The sequence below is a fragment of the Salarias fasciatus genome, chromosome 19 (assembly GCF_902148845.1).
Source record: "Salarias fasciatus chromosome 19, fSalaFa1.1, whole genome shotgun sequence".
NCBI classification, from domain to species: domain Eukaryota; kingdom Metazoa; phylum Chordata; class Actinopteri; order Blenniiformes; family Blenniidae; genus Salarias; species Salarias fasciatus.
Genome location: NC_043763.1, coordinates 13,313,566 through 13,336,405, shown reverse-complemented (window position 1 = coordinate 13,336,405; position 22,840 = coordinate 13,313,566). Strand labels below are relative to the sequence as shown.

Genomic DNA, 22,840 nt, shown 5'->3' with positions numbered 1-22,840 from the left:
GCAATGCAACTCATCTTTTCTGCAGACTTAAGCCATAAAAACAAATGTAATTAAAAGTTAATAAAAATATCAATGCAAATCTAAACGTTATAATGGATAACAGAGCTACTGCTCTTGATAACCTTAGATTTTGAAAATGTACCAAAGCACAACACGTTAATGCTTTAATAATTCCACTGGAATGTTAAGGAGGATTAACATGTAATGTTTGTGTAAGAAAAAACTGCAATTATACATTTATTGAAGCCTCTTTTGTAGTATAGGCATGAAGTGATTCACTGGAGTAAATCATGCATTAAACCAGTAAAAACAAGCAAAGCATCAGTCCTGACACGAAACACTCCCAACAACAGATTCAAAACATAAGGCATACCCACCCACACATGCCGTCATACTGTGAGCAATTCACAATTTCACTATAAAGTCTTGGGCATTAAAGATAATTACAGCTATAAAGTAGAAGAGAACAGAAACATCTTTATTATGATTGCAAATACACTGTACAAATGCCCTGGCCACATTTTCTGTTCAGGAACTGATGGTGAATAGAGAAGAGTGTCATTCTCCAAATCAGCCCTCGGTCGAGAAGCAAACAACTTTACTGATGACACATTGATAATAATTGCTTTGTTAATTATTCCTCGGTTTGAAAAAAGCGTTCGTGGTGATTTTACCTGAGCTGCATGTGTCATGACGGTAGAGCATTTGAGAGGTCTGCAACGCCACAAAACATCAACCACATAATAAAGTCAGACGGTTAGAGGTGTTTGGATTCTGGTTTCAAGGGTTTTTCTGTTTTGTCTGCAGAGTACAGATGTCAGTTCATTGTTTCAGATTACTGGTTTAGGAGGAGCACACTGCGGGGATAATTGCCTCAATACTTTGCTTTGTCTGCACATGTTTCTGGTCATGCAAGTGCAGGCAACACATGCAGTTTGTTTTTGAAAGAAAATTGTTGTGTGCACGCACATGGAAAATAGGTGTGGATGCAAGAAGGAGCAGCAACAAGAAGACTGCCAAGTTTTGTGAAGATTCAACAGTTCCAATCAAAGACATTCAAGACAGGAAATCAGTAGCTGAACAGAAATATTCTAACATATAAAACTGTAAATAGAACTCCTACTGAAAGGTAGCAGGTTAACACCGTGTCACAGTGAAAACTCAGAGAGACATTCGCACCTGTGACAATTTATGGCCAATAGTCATCCTTGAATGCATGTTTTTGGACAGTGGGAGGAGACCCAGCTGTCGGGAACAAACAGCTTCAAAGGCCAATCTGGGCTGAGATAGAGGACTGTCTTTTTATCAAACTATCAAACACGAGTGTAAACCACTATATCACTGTGCAGCCCTATAGCATGACATTATATTATATTTTACATTATACAAATGCATGTTTTTTCTTTTTGTATTTGCAACTTTTGTCAGCAGGTGGCAGTTGTGTTCCCTTTATTTTAACATGTGAATACACAATATTTCTAGGGAGGAAAGAGTGCTAAGTGCACAGAAGTATTAATCTTCTTTGGAGAATTACTAGCTTGTATCACTATTTAGGAACATAAACTATGACAACAACATCACACTGTGAGTTAAATATCAACTGAACAAGGAACTGATGAGTTGTAAATCAGTGATTTACTGAATATGTTTGGTTATTGTGATTTTCTTTGTGTGATTGATGCACATCAGCTGTCTTCCTAACCTGAGATCTGCATGCTGACCTAACAGCTTTCACAGGCTGAGGTGAATAAGTTGGGAATAAGAAAAGTGGAGTTGTGCTGTTTTATGTTTGTTTCTGTCCCCGAGTGTCCCTCATACTGGCGTAATAGGTGCTTACATTGATAAACTAATCAGGAAAGAAATGCAATTACTGGTAACTGATAGCTTGGGAGAAATTAGATTTGGACATCAGGGTGATTTATGTGTTCTGCGCTTTGTTGCAACCGTTAAAGTTCACTTGACTTTCAAAATCCTATCTTCTTTTCATTTTCCATGATTGTTTTTATATTTCACTGGTGCAGTTCAGTGCTTTGGTGTTTTATATTTGTGGTTGCATGACAGTGTGGAAAAGTATTGTCAGGCTTGTGACCTAAAAAAAGCCCACAGTATCTTATCTGTACCATGATGTGGCTTCGACGGTGATCCCAGTAATGATAAAACCTGTCCCATTACATGTGTTCACCCCACATACCCCACTTTACAAATGGTCTCAAGAGACTTTGCAAATCTTTGTTGATCCCCAGGAGTGCTGTGGCAGAAATAAAGCAATATTGTTATCATGTTTGCCTTGAATGCATGCCTGACCTCCTTCTGATGAATACCCTGTTTAAAAGCTTCCCTCTTCTTTGTCTGCCTAATGATCTCTCTTTCTTTCCCTCATCCACATTACTGTCTTTGACAACAGTGTTCAAGAATTAACTTTACGGAACAGTGGATGTCTGCCCTCTAGTGGCCTGCTCCGGGTAGTGCATGCTGCAAAATACATCATCTCAAACGCTAACTATATCCCTATTTTAACAATTTTCTGCACTTTGTCTTATATTTATTGTTCATTTAAGCACATCTTTCATTTCCCTTATTCCTTAAATGACATATGTGAATTGTACCTGTTTTATGTTCATAAATGCCAGCTGCCTGGAATCAAATTAAATGTTTATCTCTGTGTGGTTGTATTTATCGCCACAGAATGTTGTCTTTGACTTGTTTGTATCTCCAGTTTCTAAAAATAGCAAAACTGCATGCTGAGCACGACCAGTTAATTACACACAAAATTACCTGACTTGCTGTAAACAAACAGTAGTTTTATTCCAGATTAAACATTTAGACGGCCACAGAATAGATGAACAGGCATTGGTCTAACACAAGACTGTTTTTTCTGCTGCTATCCCAGAGACCCACTATTAAGCAAAGCTTTAGCTGACCTAATTTACATGTATTTCTATGTATACAAGCGCATGTATGCATACAGACACATATATACACGTGTATGTACTGTATATACACAGGCTGTTAGCTAGTCCTCGTTAAAACTTTTGCATCCTCATGAAATGGACTTTGAGTAAAGGTTGGTTTTTGATAAAATTTTTCCGTGTGTGTGAGCTAAAAAACTTATTCTGTTACAATAAATTTTTTTTTTTAAAAAGTCATTACAGGACGCAAAGATTTTCCTTTTGAAGATACTAACAGTCGCCTGCATATTAGCAGTCATTCCAAGCTTGCCACTATTGTTCGTCAGACATGAGCGCGTCCTCGTATACTTGTGTGGCTACCCTTCAGAGCAGAAGGCAGTGTTTCCAGTGGGTCATCCTGACCGGGAGTACAGCAAGAAAAACCCCAGTCTAAAAAAATGGCGGCAGACAGACAAGTCCAACCAAATGAACCTGACAAAGGCACCAACAATACACAGATGTATCTTTTTTTTTTTTCTTCTTCAAAAACACACATCGAATACAATATACCGCCTTGCAAAGAGGCCATAGAAAATAAAAACAAAAACCATGAGAGTCATTATAAGAAACAAGGTTGCAACTTGTACAATTACAGTGGAACTGTACATATGGAAAGCATAGACTATCGCTATCCGTCCGCGCCTGCTGTGACCTCCCTTTGGAATGTAAGAAGGGATCTCTTCTCTGGTGGTAAAATGTAAGCAGGACTTGAGAGGACGCATCTGGCACTGAGGGTTGCAAAAGCCTCGCGTGTTCGGCAGATGTATGCTGGAGGCTAGAAACACCCCCTGACCAGCAGTTTGAGTGTGACAGAGGGAACGACTCGAACAATAGTTGGTGGATGGAGAGTTTTAGACAAGACTCAATATTTAGCACCAACTTCAGAGGTTTGAAACTGTGTGTCTCTGAGCATAGAAGGTCAGGTGATGGTTTAACGATGAAGACGAAGTGATAAAATGATGGTGGATGAGTCAAGAGACATGGATGAGCCCGAGGGGAGCTGAAGCGGTTAGCGCCGCAGACCCAGACCATCCATAGCCTCATCTGTCTGCCAGACGAATGAGGAGACTCGGGCCAAAATGTATTTTAATAGGCTTTCTAGGCTTTTAACTACGACAGTGTATATGCATGCATTGTCTTGGCTAGTAACCCACAATGTTTAAAAGGCGTGGTTGTTTTCACTGTTTGTACTGCTAATGACAAAACAGTTGCTCCAAAGATTGGGTCCCAGGGTTAAGCTAAATCCTATATATTGTATTTTTAGGGTGACGGGATTTAAGGCCTCAAGATACTAAAAATATTTATGACAAAAGTCTGTTAACTGCCCCTAAAAGTCTGTTTTTCTCTACCTCTATTCAAGTACGATTGGGCCCAGGTCTACAGACAAAGGGTCAGGGGTTAAACTGGGAGTGAGCAGGACAGAAACCAGCAGCCAACCAACACACAGTGAAATTACAGTAACATCAAATTTTATTTGGTTCATGAAGAGACAGTAAGCTTGTTTATTTTCTTTTTTTCCATGGTGAGCTGATCAAGCCTGTCTCTTCTTATTATGGTGGAGCATTTTCCCAATTTAACCCCTGGATTTACATTCATGTGATTGTGATAGCGTACAAGGACGACGAAACAATGACAAGTCGAAGAAGTTGCAAGGCTTCATGCAGTGCTACCTTATAAAGATTTACATTAATTCTACTGTTGAGAGAACAGAATTATTTAGGCCTTTCAAATCAGTGCATTATGGTCTCATGAATTTAATAATTCAAAGCATAGCCGTCTTATCTGAAAGAAAAACACACAAAGCCTGTGATTTGCATGTGCACGTGTCGCAGAATCTACTGTCAAGCTGATGCGGTGTGCAATGTGGCGTCCGATTCTATCCGTCTTGTTGCTGCTGAGTTTTTCAAACATGATGCATATCTCTTAACGCCGCCAATTATACTCACTGTCGCCGATCGAAAGACTTGTGTGACTAAAAGTTATGAGCACGTATGAGTCTAAGAAAGCACAGACACTTAACATGAGTGTAACGCAAATCTGGTAGTGCTCACAAGCTTACATGCAGTTAATGGTTGGAGATGATCGAGAGAACCAGAAACAATAAATACATTGTATAAAACATAATTTCATATCAATATATTAAAATACTATTTAAAATAATATCTTAGACAATATTGCAATATGAAATTGACCGATAAGTAGTTGGTAGGACTACACAGAGAAATATATATATATTTAAGTATCTGTGTCCTTCATAGATTGTTGTTTTGAATTAAATGGTCTATAATGTCCAGATTTTTTCTCCACACAGAAGCAGTACAATCCAGAGAATCCTAATACATCTTCTTTTTCTTTTTTCCAACAATAATAACAATGAACTTACAGTACACAGTCCCATAATAAAGATATACATACTGAATACAATATAAATGCAAAGACAGAAAAATAGAAAAATATCAATAGAAATCAAAAGTCAAATACATATCAGAGAAAGTATATAGAGTAAAGTGTACTGAGTCTCTGTGGTTCTTGTAGCTGGAGCTTGTTTTGGCTCTCATTGTTGGTACATTGGCTGTGTAACTGAACTTCTGTTTTTGTTTTTCTTTTTGTCGGAGTTACACACTTCTGCAAAGACAGACACATGCAATGGCACACATGCCCGCACAAGTGCGGGAGCGCACTCATTCATACACATATCTGCACACACGCGCACAAACACACACACGCACGCACACACACACACACGTGCGCACGCCTAGAGCTCACATGACCGTGCAGCATTTGCAGGTCTGTTTCTTCTCCTTCTCCTTCTCCCCCTCCTCGCCGCTCCCATTGGCTTTCTCCTTCTCCGCCATGCTCCCGTTGGGGGGGGCCTGCTCATCTGTGGCCGCGTCTCCCCCGGCTTTCCCCTCTCCGTCTTCGATCACAACAAATTCGGCCTTGACATTGCCGTCCACTCCCTCCATGCCCAGGGCCGTGCGGCTCTCCTGCTCCTCCTCGACGGTCTTGTAGCCCATGAACACCAGAGTGACCGGGTTGTCGGCACTGGCCTGGTCAGGGCTCGGGCCCAGGAGCTTTGCTTCGATCCCCGTCACCTCCCTCTTCGGGGTCTGGCCAGAGCTCTGCACTACTCCGTTTTCACCTATAGGGAGCACCAGAGCATCACAGAGAGATTAGGAGAGGGCTTAAGCCAAAAGGGTTTGTCAGAATAAGTAAGAGGGACAAAGAAGAGAGAAAAAAAAAAAGAAATATTGTTTTAATAACCTCCGGTGGAGAGGACCAATTTAACAGAGCAATGAAGCGTCTATCTTTAGCTCGCTTTCTCTTCCTGACATTAGGGTTCAGACTGCGTTGCCATGGTTTCCTGTGTGATATGTTGTCCTAGGCGCCCAATTTACCTCCATTTTCTTTGGCCACACCCTTATTGGCTGGTGCGCCTGTCTCCAGCTCTTCAATCTCCTGCTCCAGCCTGGCTCAGATGGACACACACATACACACACACACACACATGCACACACACACAGCATTTGAAACAAATCTGTTCACTTACAAAGTCAAAAGTTACAATATAAAAGCAGGTTCCAGTGTGTGTGTGCTTTAAACAGCTTGCGTTTCTCACATCGTTTAGCAACAATGACTCAAAAAAGAAAAAAAAAAGCAGATAAAAATGTGAGACTGGCTCTCTAAATGTCATCCAGCTATAGTTGGGTTTGACATTTACACACAAACACGGTGAAAAACAATTTGTTCATCAAGTTTGCATATTGGACCACAAACATATACATTATACTGTATTGTGAGAAATGTATCTGATTTCAAGATAAACAGAGTAGTTTTTAATTACATGACAATCACACATATTTCTGACCGTGTTAACATCGACGGAGAAGCAAACATGGAGCGTTTTTACACAAGTGCAGGTTGTGAGACGCTCACCTCAGGATGACCTGCTCTAGAAGTTTGGTCTTCACTTCGTCCTCATGGAGACGTTTCTGAGTCTCCTCCTCTGCAGGGGCTCCGTCTAACAACCAGCGTTCCCTCAGGGCCTTCGACTACAAGCCAACATCAGCAGCATGACGGAGGAAAGAGAACAGAATTAAAGAAATGAACCAAATAATTTATTTTTTTAAAAAACAGTTTTTCAGGTAAAACATACAATAATGGCAAAATCAGTTTTGATGAATTACTTAGCTACTTAAATCATTAGAAGGAAGCACTTTCGTCGTCTAAAACGCTGCACATTATCTGCCTCTCTCACTTGAACAGCACCGTGCTTCCCTTCAGAAGAGATTAGTAGCACTTTCACTGAGACACACTGACAAGCCCTTTAAGCTAATCTCAAACAAAAATCTATCCACGAGGGTGTCCAGCGCTTTCCTGCCACTGATCGCCACCTGGCCAGGAGACCGAGGCCTTTGGCTTTGCAGAGAAAACCCTCAAGTCACATATAATTTTCAGATTATATCTTGTGGAGCATGGAGATAAGTCACGGGGAGATGAAAACAAAACAACTGGAATCTTTAACCTCATCAAAGGTTTGATGGAGCTCGACTGATTATAGGAATGTCTGTATGGGGAAGCAGAGAGAACCAATTAGCCTCATTATAATGACTGGAGATAAGTAATTACCCATTGATCTTGACCTAAACAAAACACCAAAACAGGAGTCTATGCAATTTTTTGAATGATATTACTCTTTTTCCACTTCTGTTCTTTGCCCCTATCAATTTTCGAAGCGCCCGTTATTTGTATCTTGACTCCCCATCCACACTCCCTCCTGCAGATAAACTAATATCAAAGCAAATACTTGGCATGCTTTGAGGTAAATATAACAGTGTCTCACTCGCAGCTGTTACACCGTGCAGCAAAGGACCACTCTGCCAAGCAATACGGGAAGGTGGGAGAAAAAAGCTCTTGTTTTCACAAGTTGGGCTGAAAATCTGGACCTGCGCTTGATGTGAATTCCTCTCCTGTGATGCAACAAGAATTTCTTGGGAAAACTTCCCCCTCCCCAAATTTTCTTTTGTGTTTTTTTTTCTTCTTCTTCGAACGCGACCCAGACTCCTTCCTCTTTCTCATATTCATATCAATCTATCACAAAGTTCACGAACTTGTAAATATCAGGGTGTATCCCCCCCCCCCCCCCCCCCTCACTTTATATCTGGCAAGTCTTTCAGCGAGCCTGGTGTTTTGCCTCAGTGTGCGCTCCTTCCAGTTACACACAGCCTTGCAGCACACACTCCTACGGTGTAATCCAACACTCTCCATTCCCCGGCTCTGCATGGTCTCAGGGGCTCTGGATCTAAACCTGCTCCCCCCACCTCTCCGTCCACTCGCTCCTGCTTACTCTCTCGCCACACCCTACTACACCAACGCCTGACATCACTCGATGTACGCACTCATGCGAGCGCAGGCACGCGCGCACGCCGGCCGGCATGAACGGCCGCAAAGCTGGGGTGCTGAAGTTACGTCTCTCTCCATTGTTCTTTGGAGCAAAAGCTGCTAACGTAGCAGACAAAGGGCGGAACTGGGATACAGACACACACAGACACACGTATGCACGCGGCCAAATGCACTGAACAGCTGTAAAGAGCGGGCCAGTGTTTCAAAAATCAAAGAGTTTTTCTTCTTCTACCAAATGAAACTCCGTAATTCAGTTTATGAACTATATCGTTTTCTCAGGTCCATTCAAAGCAAAGTTCAATGAGAACTTATGTTTGAAAACATCTTTACTGTACTTGCTGAACTGAGTATTCTCATGTGAATATCATCAGGGAAGAAAAAATGTTAACTGAATATTAGTCCATCTGTTACTTTTATGCATTTGTGACTCTGCATTTTTCTTTCGAAACACTTTTCTTTCTCCAAAAGTTTACTAACGCGTCATTTTCTCGTTTCGATACCCTTGGACTGTCTGAGGCATTCGCAGGTTTTCACTAAGCGCTCCAGATGACTCCTGTTTGCATAATCATGTGTGTCACCGCTTGGACAAAACAAAGTCTCTATTCATGCTTTCTGGGTTGACAACACTGTAACACCTTATTTTACCATTACGTCTGCACTGCGAGAGAGGGAGTTTCACCGTATCTCTGGGTATGGTGCAGTATTAATGTGATTTAACGGCACAGCAGGTTTATATCTCTATAAAATGTGTCATTTCACAATTTTATTTTTCACAAGAATTCTGCCTCTGGATGAGGAACACTTGCTGCAGCTTGCACAAAGGGCCTTCTAATATCCCTGGACAGCATGATTACACTTCCCCTCGGCGTGTTTGTGTCCATGAGTGCGTGTGTGTGCGTGCGCGTGACACGAAAGCGGGGTGCGGTGGGTGTAAGAGCTGTTTCCTGTTGGTGGGAGTGGGACAAAAATCTGTTTCCTTTGCTAAAGCCCACCGCATTGTCCGAGGATTCTGCGTCCTTTTATGAAGCAACACACACGAAATCAAACGCACACGCAGACACACACGCTCACAATGGATTTCTCTGTAAATAGAAAAAAAAAAAAAGTGGGAGCACGCAAGGGCAGCGGCGCGGGTCACGAGCACCCTTACCGACACTTTGCACGTCTGCGCAGGCGCACACACACCTCAACCTTTGCTCTTATCTGTGACCCGCCGAGTTGACCGCGTCTGAAATAGCTTTGATAGCGCTGACACATACGCTGACACTCTGTTATAATGAGTGGACGAGCGTGTGTGCGTGCGTGTATAAACAGCATGTGGAGGAGCTGTTGGCGTTATCTTGTCCATTCTGCACATTCCGTGGCAGCAGCAGTTGGGGAGTATTTCACTGTGTTGAACTCACAGATCAGAAGGGATTTGCTAAGTTTAATGTCATGCGGGTGTTTTAACATTGCTCTGGTGTAGAGCACGATTCCTGAAAACACTGCCCGGCGGTATTTGTGTCAGCGTCTTTCAAGTTCTGGGAAAAGAAGAGGCGTGTTGGGCTGCAGGTGACGCATACATTAATTTTATCAGTGAGGAACCTGAGTACATTTCAAACAAAGTCAACCTGACATTATTTCAAAGGATGTTAATTATGCTGCTTGGTTAAAACAAGTCAGTTCGCTTAATAAACGCTCAGGGTTCTCCACTGACATGAAGTCAGAGATTTTTTTTTCCTCAGAATGAAACTGCATATTAGAGGATTGCTTGATTTCCTGGAACTGATTCATTGCTCAAACACTGACATGTGCCTTCAAAGCTCGGTACATTGGCTCCACCTGTTGTGGACACCGTCGGTTTTGTGTGTTCTTCTCAACCATGTAACATAATTGCACCGAGAGCCTTTCTCATCAGTGCGGCGATACAAATAGGGCATGTGTAAAATCTCTCCTCATGTGGAAAGTGCTCGTGCGCACGTACCTTTAGATGCTGGAGTTGCCTTCGGTCATCGTCCAGTTGCCTCCTCTTGTTTTCAATCTCTGTCTGCTTCTTCCTTTTCTCCTGTTGTCATATGGAACATTGTCATTAGTGCTGGCACAGCCACACTAGAAAAGAAATGTTAAGTTTTTAAAGATATTTTTTAACTATAAACGTAATATTTTGAAATCCAGTTTTGATATGATTGTAATACTAGTAGTGCTGTATGTAATAATATATCATAATATATGTATTTTGGGAAATTCAGTTGATTCTACATGTATTTGCTCAAATAAAAAAAAACATTTAAACACTGCATAAAAAACCTTAATGTGTTTCATTATGCTAAAAGCTGAGAAATGCTACATGATCAACACACACCTGCATGTTGTGACATGAAAGAGAGAAAATGAAAATAGTCCAGGCCGACAGGTTCAAAGAGCAACAGGGATGAAGCGAGTCGGGCGAGAGACAGAGAAACAGAGGGACAGAGAGAAAAGCAGCGAGCTGTAGCTACAGCATTAGCGTTTGATGTCCTCTAATGGGTGGAGGAGATGGGATCTAAAAGGTTGAGTCATTAAGAAGGGCAGTCAGACCCTGACAATGATTTATGGTTTCTGCAGCCATCACTGTGCCCTGATCTGCACTCTGTATCAGTGTGTGTGGATGAGAGAGGAGGAAACAGGCAGACTGTGTGTGTGTGTGTGTGTGTGTGTGTGTGTGTGTGTGTGTGTGTGTGTGTGTGTGTGTGTGTGTGTGTGTGTGAGTGTGCGTAACTTACAGCGATGGCCTGGAGTCTCTCCTCTTGTGACACCTCAGCCATCCTGAATGGGCATGAGAGGAAGGAGAGAGCGAGTGAGAAGGAGGAGAGCGCACATGAGCGCAGACATTACACATGACACTCGGTGACAGAGAACTTTCCTTGACCGTAACATTTGGCTCGCCAGGCATTTACCTTCAAATGACTTCCCAGCGGCGGAGGTTAAATATCTGTCTGTTTGGCACTAAATCAGTGTCTCTTTCCTGTCAGGAAGAGTCAGTGTAGGCATGCTAATGTGCAGGCGGGCACCGCAGGAGATTCCTGCTTTAATAGTTTCCAGACTGGAGCTGAAGGATGGACAGAAGCAGAGCCGAAGCCGGAGGGTGGAAACCGCTACCGTGGCTCGGCTGAGAGGTGACAATACCAAGCCTTATATTATGCACCCTGAAAAGGTGCAGGATGTGTGGAAGATGTCCAAAGAGTTTCACCAGTGAATGCTCAAACGATCTGGTTTCATAATATATCGTGACCTCCGGACAAGACAAACACCAGTCAAAAAAAGTCATGCATTCATAACCAGGGAAAGGCACGCTGTATGAATGCCTAAGAGGCTAAGTGAGGACAATATCATCACATTCAGACTTGTTGGACAACGTGGAAACAAGGACACCACTGTATTCGAGCAATACCAGGTTCCATTAAGAGCTGTGTGGTAGACATATGTGTATAATGTCTGTTCTATACATAACTCACTGATTTGAATTGATCCTTATTCCTATGTACCAGTTCAAGCCAAGCTCCTACAAATGACAAAACATTTTGACATTGTTCATCTACATACAACCAAGCCTCTGCAGCACCGGTAAAATGTGTCAAAACTGTTTGGTCAAGATGTGATCCCTGATGAATTGAGCACCCCGCCGCCCCAGTCAGGCTTTGAATCAACTTGCATCATTTCCCAAGTAAGCACACAAACAGAAGGCTTGTATTGTGGGGAGAAATATGCAGCATATCCACATTTCACATTCCTCCCTGCTCACCCTTCCTATAATGACATTTCTTTTTCCCAACTTTTGTACAGCCTTTTTCATGCTCGCTAGTCTAATGTGTAACCGCTGAACCTCAGGCGAAAAACCCCAGGCATGTATTATGGAAGCAGGATCAATAACATGAAACGCCCCTTTTATGGCTTTTTCTCCACATTGATACGTATAGCTTCCCAAACTCGCTGATGTTTGTGCTCCCGTCGAGCCACATCGCCGTCACATGGAGACCCCTCGGAGGAAAGAGTCAAAACCACAATCATCTGATCGCCCTCAACTGCTCACATAAACACACATATTGTACTGTCTAGACGCATTCTTTCTCATTTTCGCCTTTCTAACTGAACCGGCAAAAACAGGAAGACTAAAAGACATGCGGATATTCACTGAATAAAATGGGGATTAATACGGCTTAATGTGAGAAACTGTCTCAGATAAAGCGCACCTTGAGAAACTGCAGTATATAAGTGATATAAGTGATGAGCACTTCACAGATGAATTCAGGTATTATTATTTCCATGCTGGCTCCTGGCAGTGCTGATTGCCCCCCTAAAGCCTCTTTCACTTCCCACCCCTCAGGCCACAGCTGGAGCCGGGCAACTGCACATCTGGGAGCTCATCCGGATCAGTTCTTCAGTGGCATGAAGGCCTGGGAGCAGAGGCTGAACTCCGTGGCGCTCTCGAGAACTGAATGTCCTGAACTCCTGAACTGGGGAGGATCACATGGGGGACCAGCAGTTAAGGTCTCACCCTCAGCTCCACAGGGACAGGAGTGAGATACGCATCGCCGAACAGCTAAAGTCTATTCTAATGCATCCATCCATCCATCCATCCATCCATCCACTGGAGACAAGCAAAGCTAAAAATGAATTCCATTTAAGAGTTACCAATTGATCCGAAATGTACGTTTTGTGGAGTATTGGAGAAAACCAGTGTGCCAGAAGAAAACCTGAGGCACAGGGAGAACTTGCAAACTGAGAAAGGCTGATAATAACCAATGCAGAAGGAATGTGGAGAGATCTTCATCCTATAACGGGAACCCTAACCCTAAATCTAAGGTTCGCTAAGCCAGCTGGGTTTCAGCTGACCTGATTTTCCTGCCCTATTCCGCCATTCAAAACAGAATTTCAGTGCTTGTCCTGCATGTCAAACCTCTAGGCAAAGCTGCTGTGATGAATTTTTAAGGCGCGTTGGAAAACTGCGTGCACCTTGTTGGAACACTGTGGGTTTGGGTCACGGCTGCCTGGCTCATAAATTATGGACACGGAGGGAAAAAGAAAAGCAGACGCGAGGACAGACATCTTTGCGGCATAGTTGGAAGAGTAATTACATTCATGGTGGAGAAAAGAGGGCATCAGGGGAGGCAGGCAGTCGCTGTGAGACTGGGTAGAAATGACAAGTTGAGGCAGATAAATGTCCCAGATCAACAACGCCACGAAGGCAGGACCGAGAGAGGAGAGCTGATGGTCTTCTAGATAAGTAAAACACACACTTTATCGCTTATTATGATTATTATCAGGATTCTGGAAATTTTACTGGAGTCTACTTTTATAATTGTCAAATTTAACTTGTCTTATAAATATCATCAAATTTTATTCCAACCATTAACATTAAATCTTTTTTGTTATTATAGTAAAGGAATAATACATGAAAAAACATAGACTGCTTGCTCAGACGAATTTTCAACCTGTTTTTATATTTCATTTTTACCAGATGAAGTGTTCCTGTGTGGAGTTTGCATGTTTCTACGGGTCGTCAGGTTTCTTCCCACAGTCTAAAAACAACGTGTTTGAAGTTATTTGGTGACTCTATCTGGCCTGCAGGTGTGAAGTAGGTGTGTTTGCCCTGTGATGGACTGGCAAACAGCCCAGGGTTATCCTGCCGTCACACATGGTGAGCCGGGATCAGGTCCAGCTCCTCCATGACTCAGGAAGGACCGTCCACGTCGCCACTGCCACACTGCTACAAACACCGAACCTTTCACCACACACCCCCATTCACACATAAAAAAAGGCAACAAACCAACAAACCAAGCAAACAAAGACACAGGTGTACTTTTAATCTTCTTTTTCAAAAAATTACAGCTAGATTATTCAATTTCTTACATTTTCTTCGTGTCTGGATCAATAACAATCGAAAAAAAAAAAAAAAACCCAGCGTGGTAGAAGAAGTCAAGGAAATGGACTAATGACCGGCCTTATTCCCTGTTGAGAGCACTGCCGCTCCAGCATTTCCAGGAACACATTAAGTGCCTGTATAGAGCACCAGCATCCTCTTCTAATAGCATTGTGCTCCTCTGGCACCAGCAGACACTATCTGCACTGAAATGCCCGAAAAGTAATCAGCTTAATGCTTGTGTAGCTAAACCACAAGCCTGGCTGAACATCATTGTTTGGGAATATGGTGTTGGATTAATTTCCGTGGAGTAAAACTTCTTTTTTCCGAGGTGAAAAGAATTTGCTGTTAAATAATCCTCCGATGAGTTTGCACCTGCTTCCGTTAAGTAATCGGTTCAGTGATCGGCTCAAGGATAGTAAATAAGACTGCAGATGTGTGTGTGGATGTTGGCTGTGCTACAAATTGCTCCTTGGGGATATAAAACTTCACCTTGATCCTGACATTGACTTTAATCTAGCCTAAAATTTAAAGAGACGATAAAAGTAATTGGGGTTCCAAAATTTTGTCTAGAGGGGTCGGAGTGTTTTAGTGGGATTAACAAGCAAAACTGAACGGCTCATTGCGGCGCGGTGCAGTAAACGTTAGCAACCCTACTAACAAAATTACATTAGCATCAAAACCAGACTGTGGAAATAAACTGAAGGTTGCAGAAATTTTACCACAATAAGTTTGTTTTAAAGTATTGCAAATTTCACATGCTGCTGCTGCAAAAAGAACCAGAGTTGCAAAGGAAAATTGCTGACGTGTCATAAACAGTACACAGAAACAGTGATTTCATTTCTTACAGTAACAAGGTCAGAAAGTACACGGGGCGCCGCGGCTCGCTGTGTGATTCTGAGAGAGATATGAATCCTCCAAGGATGCGTATCAGTGGCAGCAACATTACACCGGCTCTCTTCAGCATCATCTTAAACAAACACCTGGAGGTGGACGCTGCATTACACCGACTCTGATCCTGCCTCCTACGCTCCATCACACTCACAGGCTCAGATTTATTTCAGGCTCGCTTTATGGCATATGTGCTTGATTTTATAGTATACACTACGATATTACAGCTAAATACAAAAACGAGAGAGAGAATAATGACAGCGATTCGATTACAGAAAGTTGAGCTGATGTATAAAATGTAGACAAGCTTTCCTGTTAACACAGCGCTGCCTGAGGTTCAAAGGAGGGGCAGAATTTTAAGAATTGTGGGCATACTGAGAGCTTCATTTCTCAAATAACAACAAATCAAGTGGAAAATAGTTGAGTTCAGTGAGGTTTTCTTTTTTGTTTTCGAAGAAAAGAAATGTGACGTGTTAATTCTCACACACACTACCTTGCATTTAGAACTGAAAGGAGCTGCTTAAAAAAGAGCCGGCAGCCAGCTCCTCAAACAGGATGAGAGTGGAGATGACTCTTGAGCTTAATGACCGGGCTCCACACGAAAAATCTGAGAGACTCTGGGAGAGCAAACTAATCTGGAATCCGCTTCACACTGACACCGTTAGAGTGGCACTTCTTTCTCTTTCTCTCTACTCCCCACTTCCACTGCTTCCTTCCTCCAGGCCAAAAGAGCACAGGGACAACAATGCCTTTCTACCCCGGCCATGCACACACACACACACACACACACACACACACACACACACATACGTCCACACACTACTACTACCTCCCTCCGAGCCCCCCTACACCCCCCGCCTGGATTTCTCCAGACCACAGATGCAGCTCGGTCTCCTTCTATCTGAGACACAACACAAAATCTGTCAAACATAAACAGTAGAGTGCCAATAAAAACCGGAGGAAGTCCGCTGAGTTCACATGTTAGTATTCCGAGGTCAGAGGGTTAAAAACTCCTTTCCCCCCTTGAGGTCGCCCGTAAATAACAGCTCTGTCAGTAACAGAGGAGAGTCAAATGCTGCGTAACATCCATGTCAAGTGGACAAATGATAAGCCGCATGAGGGAACGCACGGGACGGGGCGACGAGCACCGAGCGCCTCTTCTGACATCTCACTTCTCACTGACTCCACAAGGAATGAATTGTAATGTCAAATCTGTGAAACGAGGAGTTATGTAATGAAGTAAATACTGAAGCAAATGTCTTTAATAGCCGGATTATTCAGGATCAGGTTGCTGGGAGCTGAAGCCGTTCCCTGCTAACGCCGGATTGATGCAGGTAAAAGCAGGACAGGTGGTCCAGAGGGACGGACATTCACAGCGGTTTAGTCACCAAGCATGCCTTTGGATTGTAGAAAGAAGCTGAAATACCCGGGGGAACGTGCAGGCAAAGGAAAAACATGCAAACATCAGTTACTTGCTCTTTCTTTAATTCCTGAAGGAACCATGAATAGCAAGCCTTCAGCCTCCATGAACTCCGTTTGAGTATTTACTGGAGAAAGTGAAGCATTTACCAAGAGTGTTCTCAAAGTGGGGGGAGGAGGGATGGAGGGGTTGGTGGCTTAAAACACATTGTATTGCACCCCAGACAACCAGACTCTCAGGCCAAATCTCATGCTAAGTGAGAGTTGGGAAAATGTGGGCTGAATTGTAAGGAATTAATGCCAACAGTTGTTAGGCGTATGGAAAAAAACACAACATGTTATTTCTGTCATGCTAGATATTTGAAATGTCTATAAGTCACTGCATATAACCTGCTGCTATTGTCACACTAATGGTTTTTGAATGCTGTTCTCATACTGTAATAAACTGATCAGGCGCTAACAATAACCAGTCTGTTAAAACGTTCAGTTCATATAGCAGGGGTCATAATACTGTAAAACATGGCATCTGGCCAGTATACGATCAATATCTGAGTCTTTTAAACTCTAACACCAGTTTAAAACGCTGCCAAAAAACTTTTTTTTTTTGCTGATATGTGCAAAGCTGGTATGATTGTCAGATTGTTGCTTTGAGGACCAGGAACATGGAGGGAGGAGTGGAGGGTATAGGGAACAATTCAGCTCATTTTTATGTCTACGCTCTTAAATATTGGTCACTAACCCTCTTCCTAGCTTGCCATCTTGAAGTCCTCACCATGTGTCTTTCCACCTCTTGATTGTTGTGCTCATTTCTTAGCTTGACCACTAATGACCTTCATCAATTCAGCGAGAGCAAACCTCTAAACTACCAATCTGTTGCGCCGTGGTCACTGCTTGTTAAGTTTCATATATGCAAGAAATTCACGCTGAGCTCACAGCTCTCGTGACGGTTTATCGATCCCTGTGTGTTGATTACAGGCTCTGCACAGAGGTCAGAACACAGGTTGAGCTTGTTTAATTAAATCACATACAGTGAAGATCGCATCTGAGTTCACTGATAGAAGGGTTTTTGAAACTGGAGCCTTTCTCATTATTCAAAATATTCAAATCAAGACAACAAGAAGCAAAAAGCAACCACAAGCAGAAAGCGATATAAAACCCTTTGAGCCCCACACCTGGAAACAGTCTGTTCCTTGGTTTATGGTCACGGTGTTGCGGGAAGCCAATTACAAGACAGACAATATGGGAGTAGCGAGACGCAGACGTTTACGAGCTTCTGATTATTGCTACACAAAGGACCCGAACCAAAATGAAAGCTGAAGGAGGAGCCCGACATGGAGAGCTACGACGCTCTGTGGAAGTGTGGCTGGCAGTTTCTAACCATCAACAAAAAGGAGTAACAAAAAAAAAAAAAAAAAAGGTAGTCAAACTTATGCTACACATATTTCAGAAAATTTCATTTGTATGGTAACAGCTAAGAAAATGATGTTAGCTGTAGGTATTGACTTTTACAAACAAAGTAGCAGCATTAGGGATACCTGCTGACAGCACTGCTTTTATGTTTACGGACAACCCATTTCCACTGTGGACGGCCTTCTGTGTCCTGGTATGGTTCGTCTGCCATTCTGATCAGTCAGCAGTTTCTATACATCCGGAAGCCGATGGACCCGCGTTATCGGAGCGGCCTCTCAGAGCCAACGCAGGAACCATTAGACCTAATAGGAGCCTTCCCTTATGGCAAGATCCCAATCCCCACTTAAGGCTCTCAAGAGGGCCAGGAATTGTTTATACTGAGTATGTTTGTCTAATATCATCCTGTCCAATCGGTTTTTGGGGCTTATTGCAAAAGTCCTACACTTCATTTACAGTGAGAAAATGTTCATTCTTCTCCATGCGTCTGAAACAGATGTCCGTGTGTGTGTGTGTGTGTGTGTGTGTGTGTGTGTGTGTGCTGTTGGTTTCAGGTTATTCAGAGTCCAATAAGACGGATGATCTCTTTCTCACTGCTGTGTATCAATGGCGCTTTTGATAATATCTTTGAGCAACTCTGATGATCGTCATATGAGCGCATGGGCGTGCGCGTGCTCGGGGCAGTGGGAACAAGACACACATACAGGAAGACATAGATGCACAAACACTGAGCACTGTGAGCACACTGAGCACCGAGCGCACTCCCCTCCGAGATTAAAATGACTTAGTGGCTAAAAATGACAGTTTATCAGAAGACAGACTATCTGCTGGGAAGCGAGAGAGCGAAAACAAATCCTCTCTTACTTTTGCTGTCATGACAAAGCAGGAAGGAGGGTGTACATAATGAAAGATAGTTGGGGAAAAAAGGAAAAGACGAAAATGACTATCCAGGAGGAAAAGAGAAGGCAGAGATTAATAGAAAGTGAAAAAAACGAGAAGGTGGATTGCAGTGCATTATCTAATTATATCTCACGTCTCTTTCTGCCCAGATGTTACTTCTTATCACGCTGTGTGCCTGCTGAGCAAGCTTTACTTCCACTTCCTCCCGGATTGTACAATACCATATTTCAGCATCAAACAGTCAGGACTTCTGTAATGCATGCCATTCATTTCCCAACACCAGCCTACTGATCTGATTTAAAAACCACTGGATGAATGGTTTTTTAATGACAGTAAGGTCAGCGAGGGTAATTAGCAGGATTCATCACTGTGGGGCTGAATGTGAACCTGAGACCTTCTGCCCTCGAGTTATGATGCTCTGCATGTCAGGAAATTACAGAACATTTCAGCAAAGAGCCATGAAATGAACACTATCGTGATGAATACTTCGGTACACTAAAAGCCGGAAGTACTGTCAGGGTCAACTGACTCCTGGAGCTGAAAGCTGATAAATGCACACAATCATTGAGAATTCTACTCTTTCCAGAATATTGTGCCGGAAAGTTTGCTTGAAATTTTTTCTGTGGCTAATTTTGTTGAACAACTGATGAAGCTGCTGTGAATTGACGAACCCATTAACGTTCGATGCAGGAAAACCAAAACAAATAGCTGAATGACTCTTAAAGTCCTGTAAATCCGAGGGGAAGAGGACAGTCTGTCGACTTTTCATAACCCCCCCTTTCCTGTACAAGTAGTCATGCAGCCAATTGTTACTCTCAGGGTGTTATTTAAAGTCTTGTTAGGCTGTATTTTGAACTGACACTTACGTGAACAAACTGAGGATTCAGAAAGAGTCGGCGTCTAGACTGGCTAAAAGTTACTTAGATTGGAGTTTGTGAGGAGGAAAAAGAAAGAGTTGCTCATTAACATTAACCCCTGGCAGCCCATAATTAGCCATGAATAAATTCCTGCTTAAACAGTCCATTTCCCACACCTGCATTAGTGAAAAACACATCCACCCGAGCTCTGAGCCGGCCATGCCAGGAGACAGTCGTCAACACTGAAACTCAGACAATCCATCTATTTGTTTTCCTCGTAGCCACAAAAATGCACACACACAAAACTGCACATGTGCGCCCATACAAAGACAGAAAGGTGGCTGTCCGCGGTCATAATGCCAGATGACGACTGGGTGGACGAGACAAGTGCTGTCAGCTCCACTGTGAGTTGCTGACACAACACAGAGCGGCCGACCGGATATAGCCCCTCGGCCCGGCTTTTGATGGACTTACCATGCCTCGCTCATACAATCAAGCCACATAATAGATAACAAACAGAGGCACCGGTGTGCTGCTGCTGTTAAATCATCCAGACCTCTTTTTAAATACTTGTAGTACAAATTACTGTGAAATTTCTGGAAAAAAATGTCCCTCATCCCTTCGGCTATTTTGATGAGTTTTAGAAAAAGTTATTACTGTTTGCTCTGGTGATACTGTACTTCCAGGACTCAAAAATATGGGTGTGTCATGTTTATAGACGCTGGGTTATCATACTCTTGCCAGTGTTGGCAACAAAGATGTTGTTCACAACAGTTGCATCGGTTCTCAGGGCAGAAATGCATGCGAGGAACAATGAACGCAAGACCAAACAAAAACACACTCTTTGTCTGGTCGCGATCACAGTCCACCTGCTGCGATCAAACATGACGGCGAAGACAGAGAAAAATTAGTGGAGTTGGTCCAGTTGACATTGTTCTATTCAGAGACAGGAATAGAAACAAAGCGGAATATATACACACACACACACAGGCGTACGTGATACTCTGAGGGGAAGGATTATCCAACTCTATCTCCTGTGGCAACCTGAGCTGAAATTAATCTGGGCCGTATATTGGGCTGCATTTTAGGGATGTCCAGAGTCTCCTCTGGTCCACTGCACAGCGTGAATTCCAGTCAGTGGTATGTAATGGCCAAGGTTTATCAGCTCATGTGCGCCATGTTGGAGCAGGCTGCTCACAACACACACACACACACACACACACACACACACACACACACACACACACACACTCACACAGAATATACCCTGTTACTCTCCTAACCAGTCAGCATCCCTCTATGCAGTGCTGACGGCCATGCCACTGGAAATCCCCTGTCAGTGCTAAAAAAGACATCTAGAAACACTCTCCTCCCAAAACAGATCGATACTACATGATGGCTCATCAAGGCATTGGCGTAAACACGTCGTCCCGTTACACCTGTCGGCCTTGACGCGTCTCGGAAGTACAGTACAGTAAAGCGGGCCTCCGGGCGGGCAGGAGAGGATGACATGACATAATAATGCAGATATTCCCACATTCCCACCGAAATCGCCCACAGGATGGATGCTGCGAGTGTGTTATTTTGAATCTGCATCCCTTGAAGGATGCTGCGCCTCCCGTGAGTTGTAACCCTCGCTGCAGCGGCGGTCACACTGTGTTTACAGTACCAACACAGACAAGATGCAGCCAGTGTTTATTACTATCCTTATATTATTATTATTTTACGCAATTCCCTGTGGTTTATCCTCCCTCTGTGCCGCTTTGTCATCCTTCCTATCCGACGCAAAGGATGCTGCCGGGCTGGAGGATAAAACCAAATCACCAAAATAAATAAATAAATAAATAAAAAATGCAGGTCATCCAGAGGAAAACATGAGGGACAAGCATCAACACACTGAAAATCACGACTTACTCAGTTGCGGATGCTGCTGCTCCCGCCGCAGACGTCTCAAGGTGTCGTGTTGTTTATTTCTGCGCGTCAATTCGGAATCCTCTCACACCCCTTCCTCTCCTCCCTCCTCCTCGTCCTCCTCCTCCTCCTCCTTCTTTTCTCCTCTTCTTCCTCTGGCTGACTCCCTCTCGCTCTTACAGCCGAGGTGATGCCGCGGGCTGCTCGCGCGCACAGCCCGACGAGAACGCGAGTCCGACGGCCTGCTCGGCGGAAAAGACGCACGGCGGCTGTGGTCCGTGTGGAAATCTCATGGGCGGCGGGGCGTCGTCTGAAGCAGGTTGTAGTCTGGCTGGAGGGAGAGAGAGAGAGAGAGAGAGAGAGAGTGGTATGTGGAGGGGAGTGCGGAGGGGAAAAGGATACGCCTCCCTGCCTGCCGGAGATAAAGGGGGCCCTGCGCACGTTGACGGAGATATGGGCCCTCCTTTTCCAAACGGGGCTGGCTTTTCTCCAGGCTTTATCATATGACGCGCGAGGAGCCGGGCCGCTCGACTCAAGGCTGCCTCGGCACGGAGGAGCGCGAGCCTGAAATTGGCATCCAATCCAGCGGTTGTGCCGGAGGTGAACGCGCCATTCTCTCCCCCCGCGGGCTCACCACTGTCGCACCGCGACATCTAGCGGCGGGAAGGCGCAACCGCAGGACTCCCGAAAATGTGATTTCACTCCGTTACATAAATAACCGGAGGCTACGGGATAAACGGCTCCGCACAGCCTCCAGCAGTGATTTGAGCCCCGCTCACATCTGACCGCCGCTCATACCAAACCCCAGCTGATCACATCCCTTTTTAAACTATCGCAATCCACCCAGCAGCTGTCTATATCAGTCACTGCTTTGTTTTCTTTTTCTTTTATTTTTTTTTAGTCTGACCCTAATTATTCCATCACATCGGCAAATCTCACATCATCCAAAAATAAGTTGCACCTACACGCAATGTACAGCGGATGGCGCTAAAGTTTCAGACATGATACCCTGGATCTCAACTACAGTATTAGTGATGCATTTGGAAAATCAGAAATCTGTATAGATGAAGTCTCCGGTGTCCTTCAGAATAATCTGCTGGGTCTCTTGAGTCAAAATTCAGTTTAATCCCTCACTTAATATGAAATTAATAAGCCCCTTTCCTCCCTGCAGTGCATATACAACCTAATGGCAAAAAAATGATATGAATTTAAGTAACACATCGTTG

At 43.6% G+C, this 22,840-nt stretch overlaps 1 protein-coding gene across 1 annotated transcript; it reads right to left on the bottom strand.

The window, feature by feature from the left end:
* Positions 1 to 2,780: 2,780 nt before the first annotated feature.
* palm1b (paralemmin 1b) lies at positions 2,781 to 22,147 on the bottom strand. Its single transcript, XM_030116495.1, has 6 exons — positions 21,618 to 22,147; positions 11,093 to 11,135; positions 10,315 to 10,395; positions 6,885 to 7,000; positions 6,347 to 6,417; positions 2,781 to 6,090 (listed from the first exon to the last, which is right to left on the bottom strand). Exons 2-6 carry the CDS (start codon positions 11,132 to 11,134, stop codon positions 5,711 to 5,713), a joined length of 690 nt encoding a protein of 229 aa, XP_029972355.1. The 5' UTR covers position 11,135; positions 21,618 to 22,147; the 3' UTR covers positions 2,781 to 5,710.
* Between the last annotated feature and the right edge of the window lie 693 nt (positions 22,148 to 22,840).

Excerpts from the sequence above, each read along its gene's own strand:
- palm1b (XM_030116495.1), bottom strand. The coding sequence starts at position 11,134 with ATGGCTGAGGTGTCACAAGAGGAGAGACTCCAGGCCATCGCT. Across the intron at positions 6,418-6,884 it reads CTAGAGCAGGTCATCCTGAG|GCTGGAGCAGGAGATTGAAG; the intron begins GTGAGCGTCTCA and ends CATCTGAGCCAG. Across the intron at positions 6,091-6,346 it reads TGTGGCCAAAGAAAATGGAG|GTGAAAACGGAGTAGTGCAG; the intron begins GTAAATTGGGCG and ends TGCTCCCTATAG.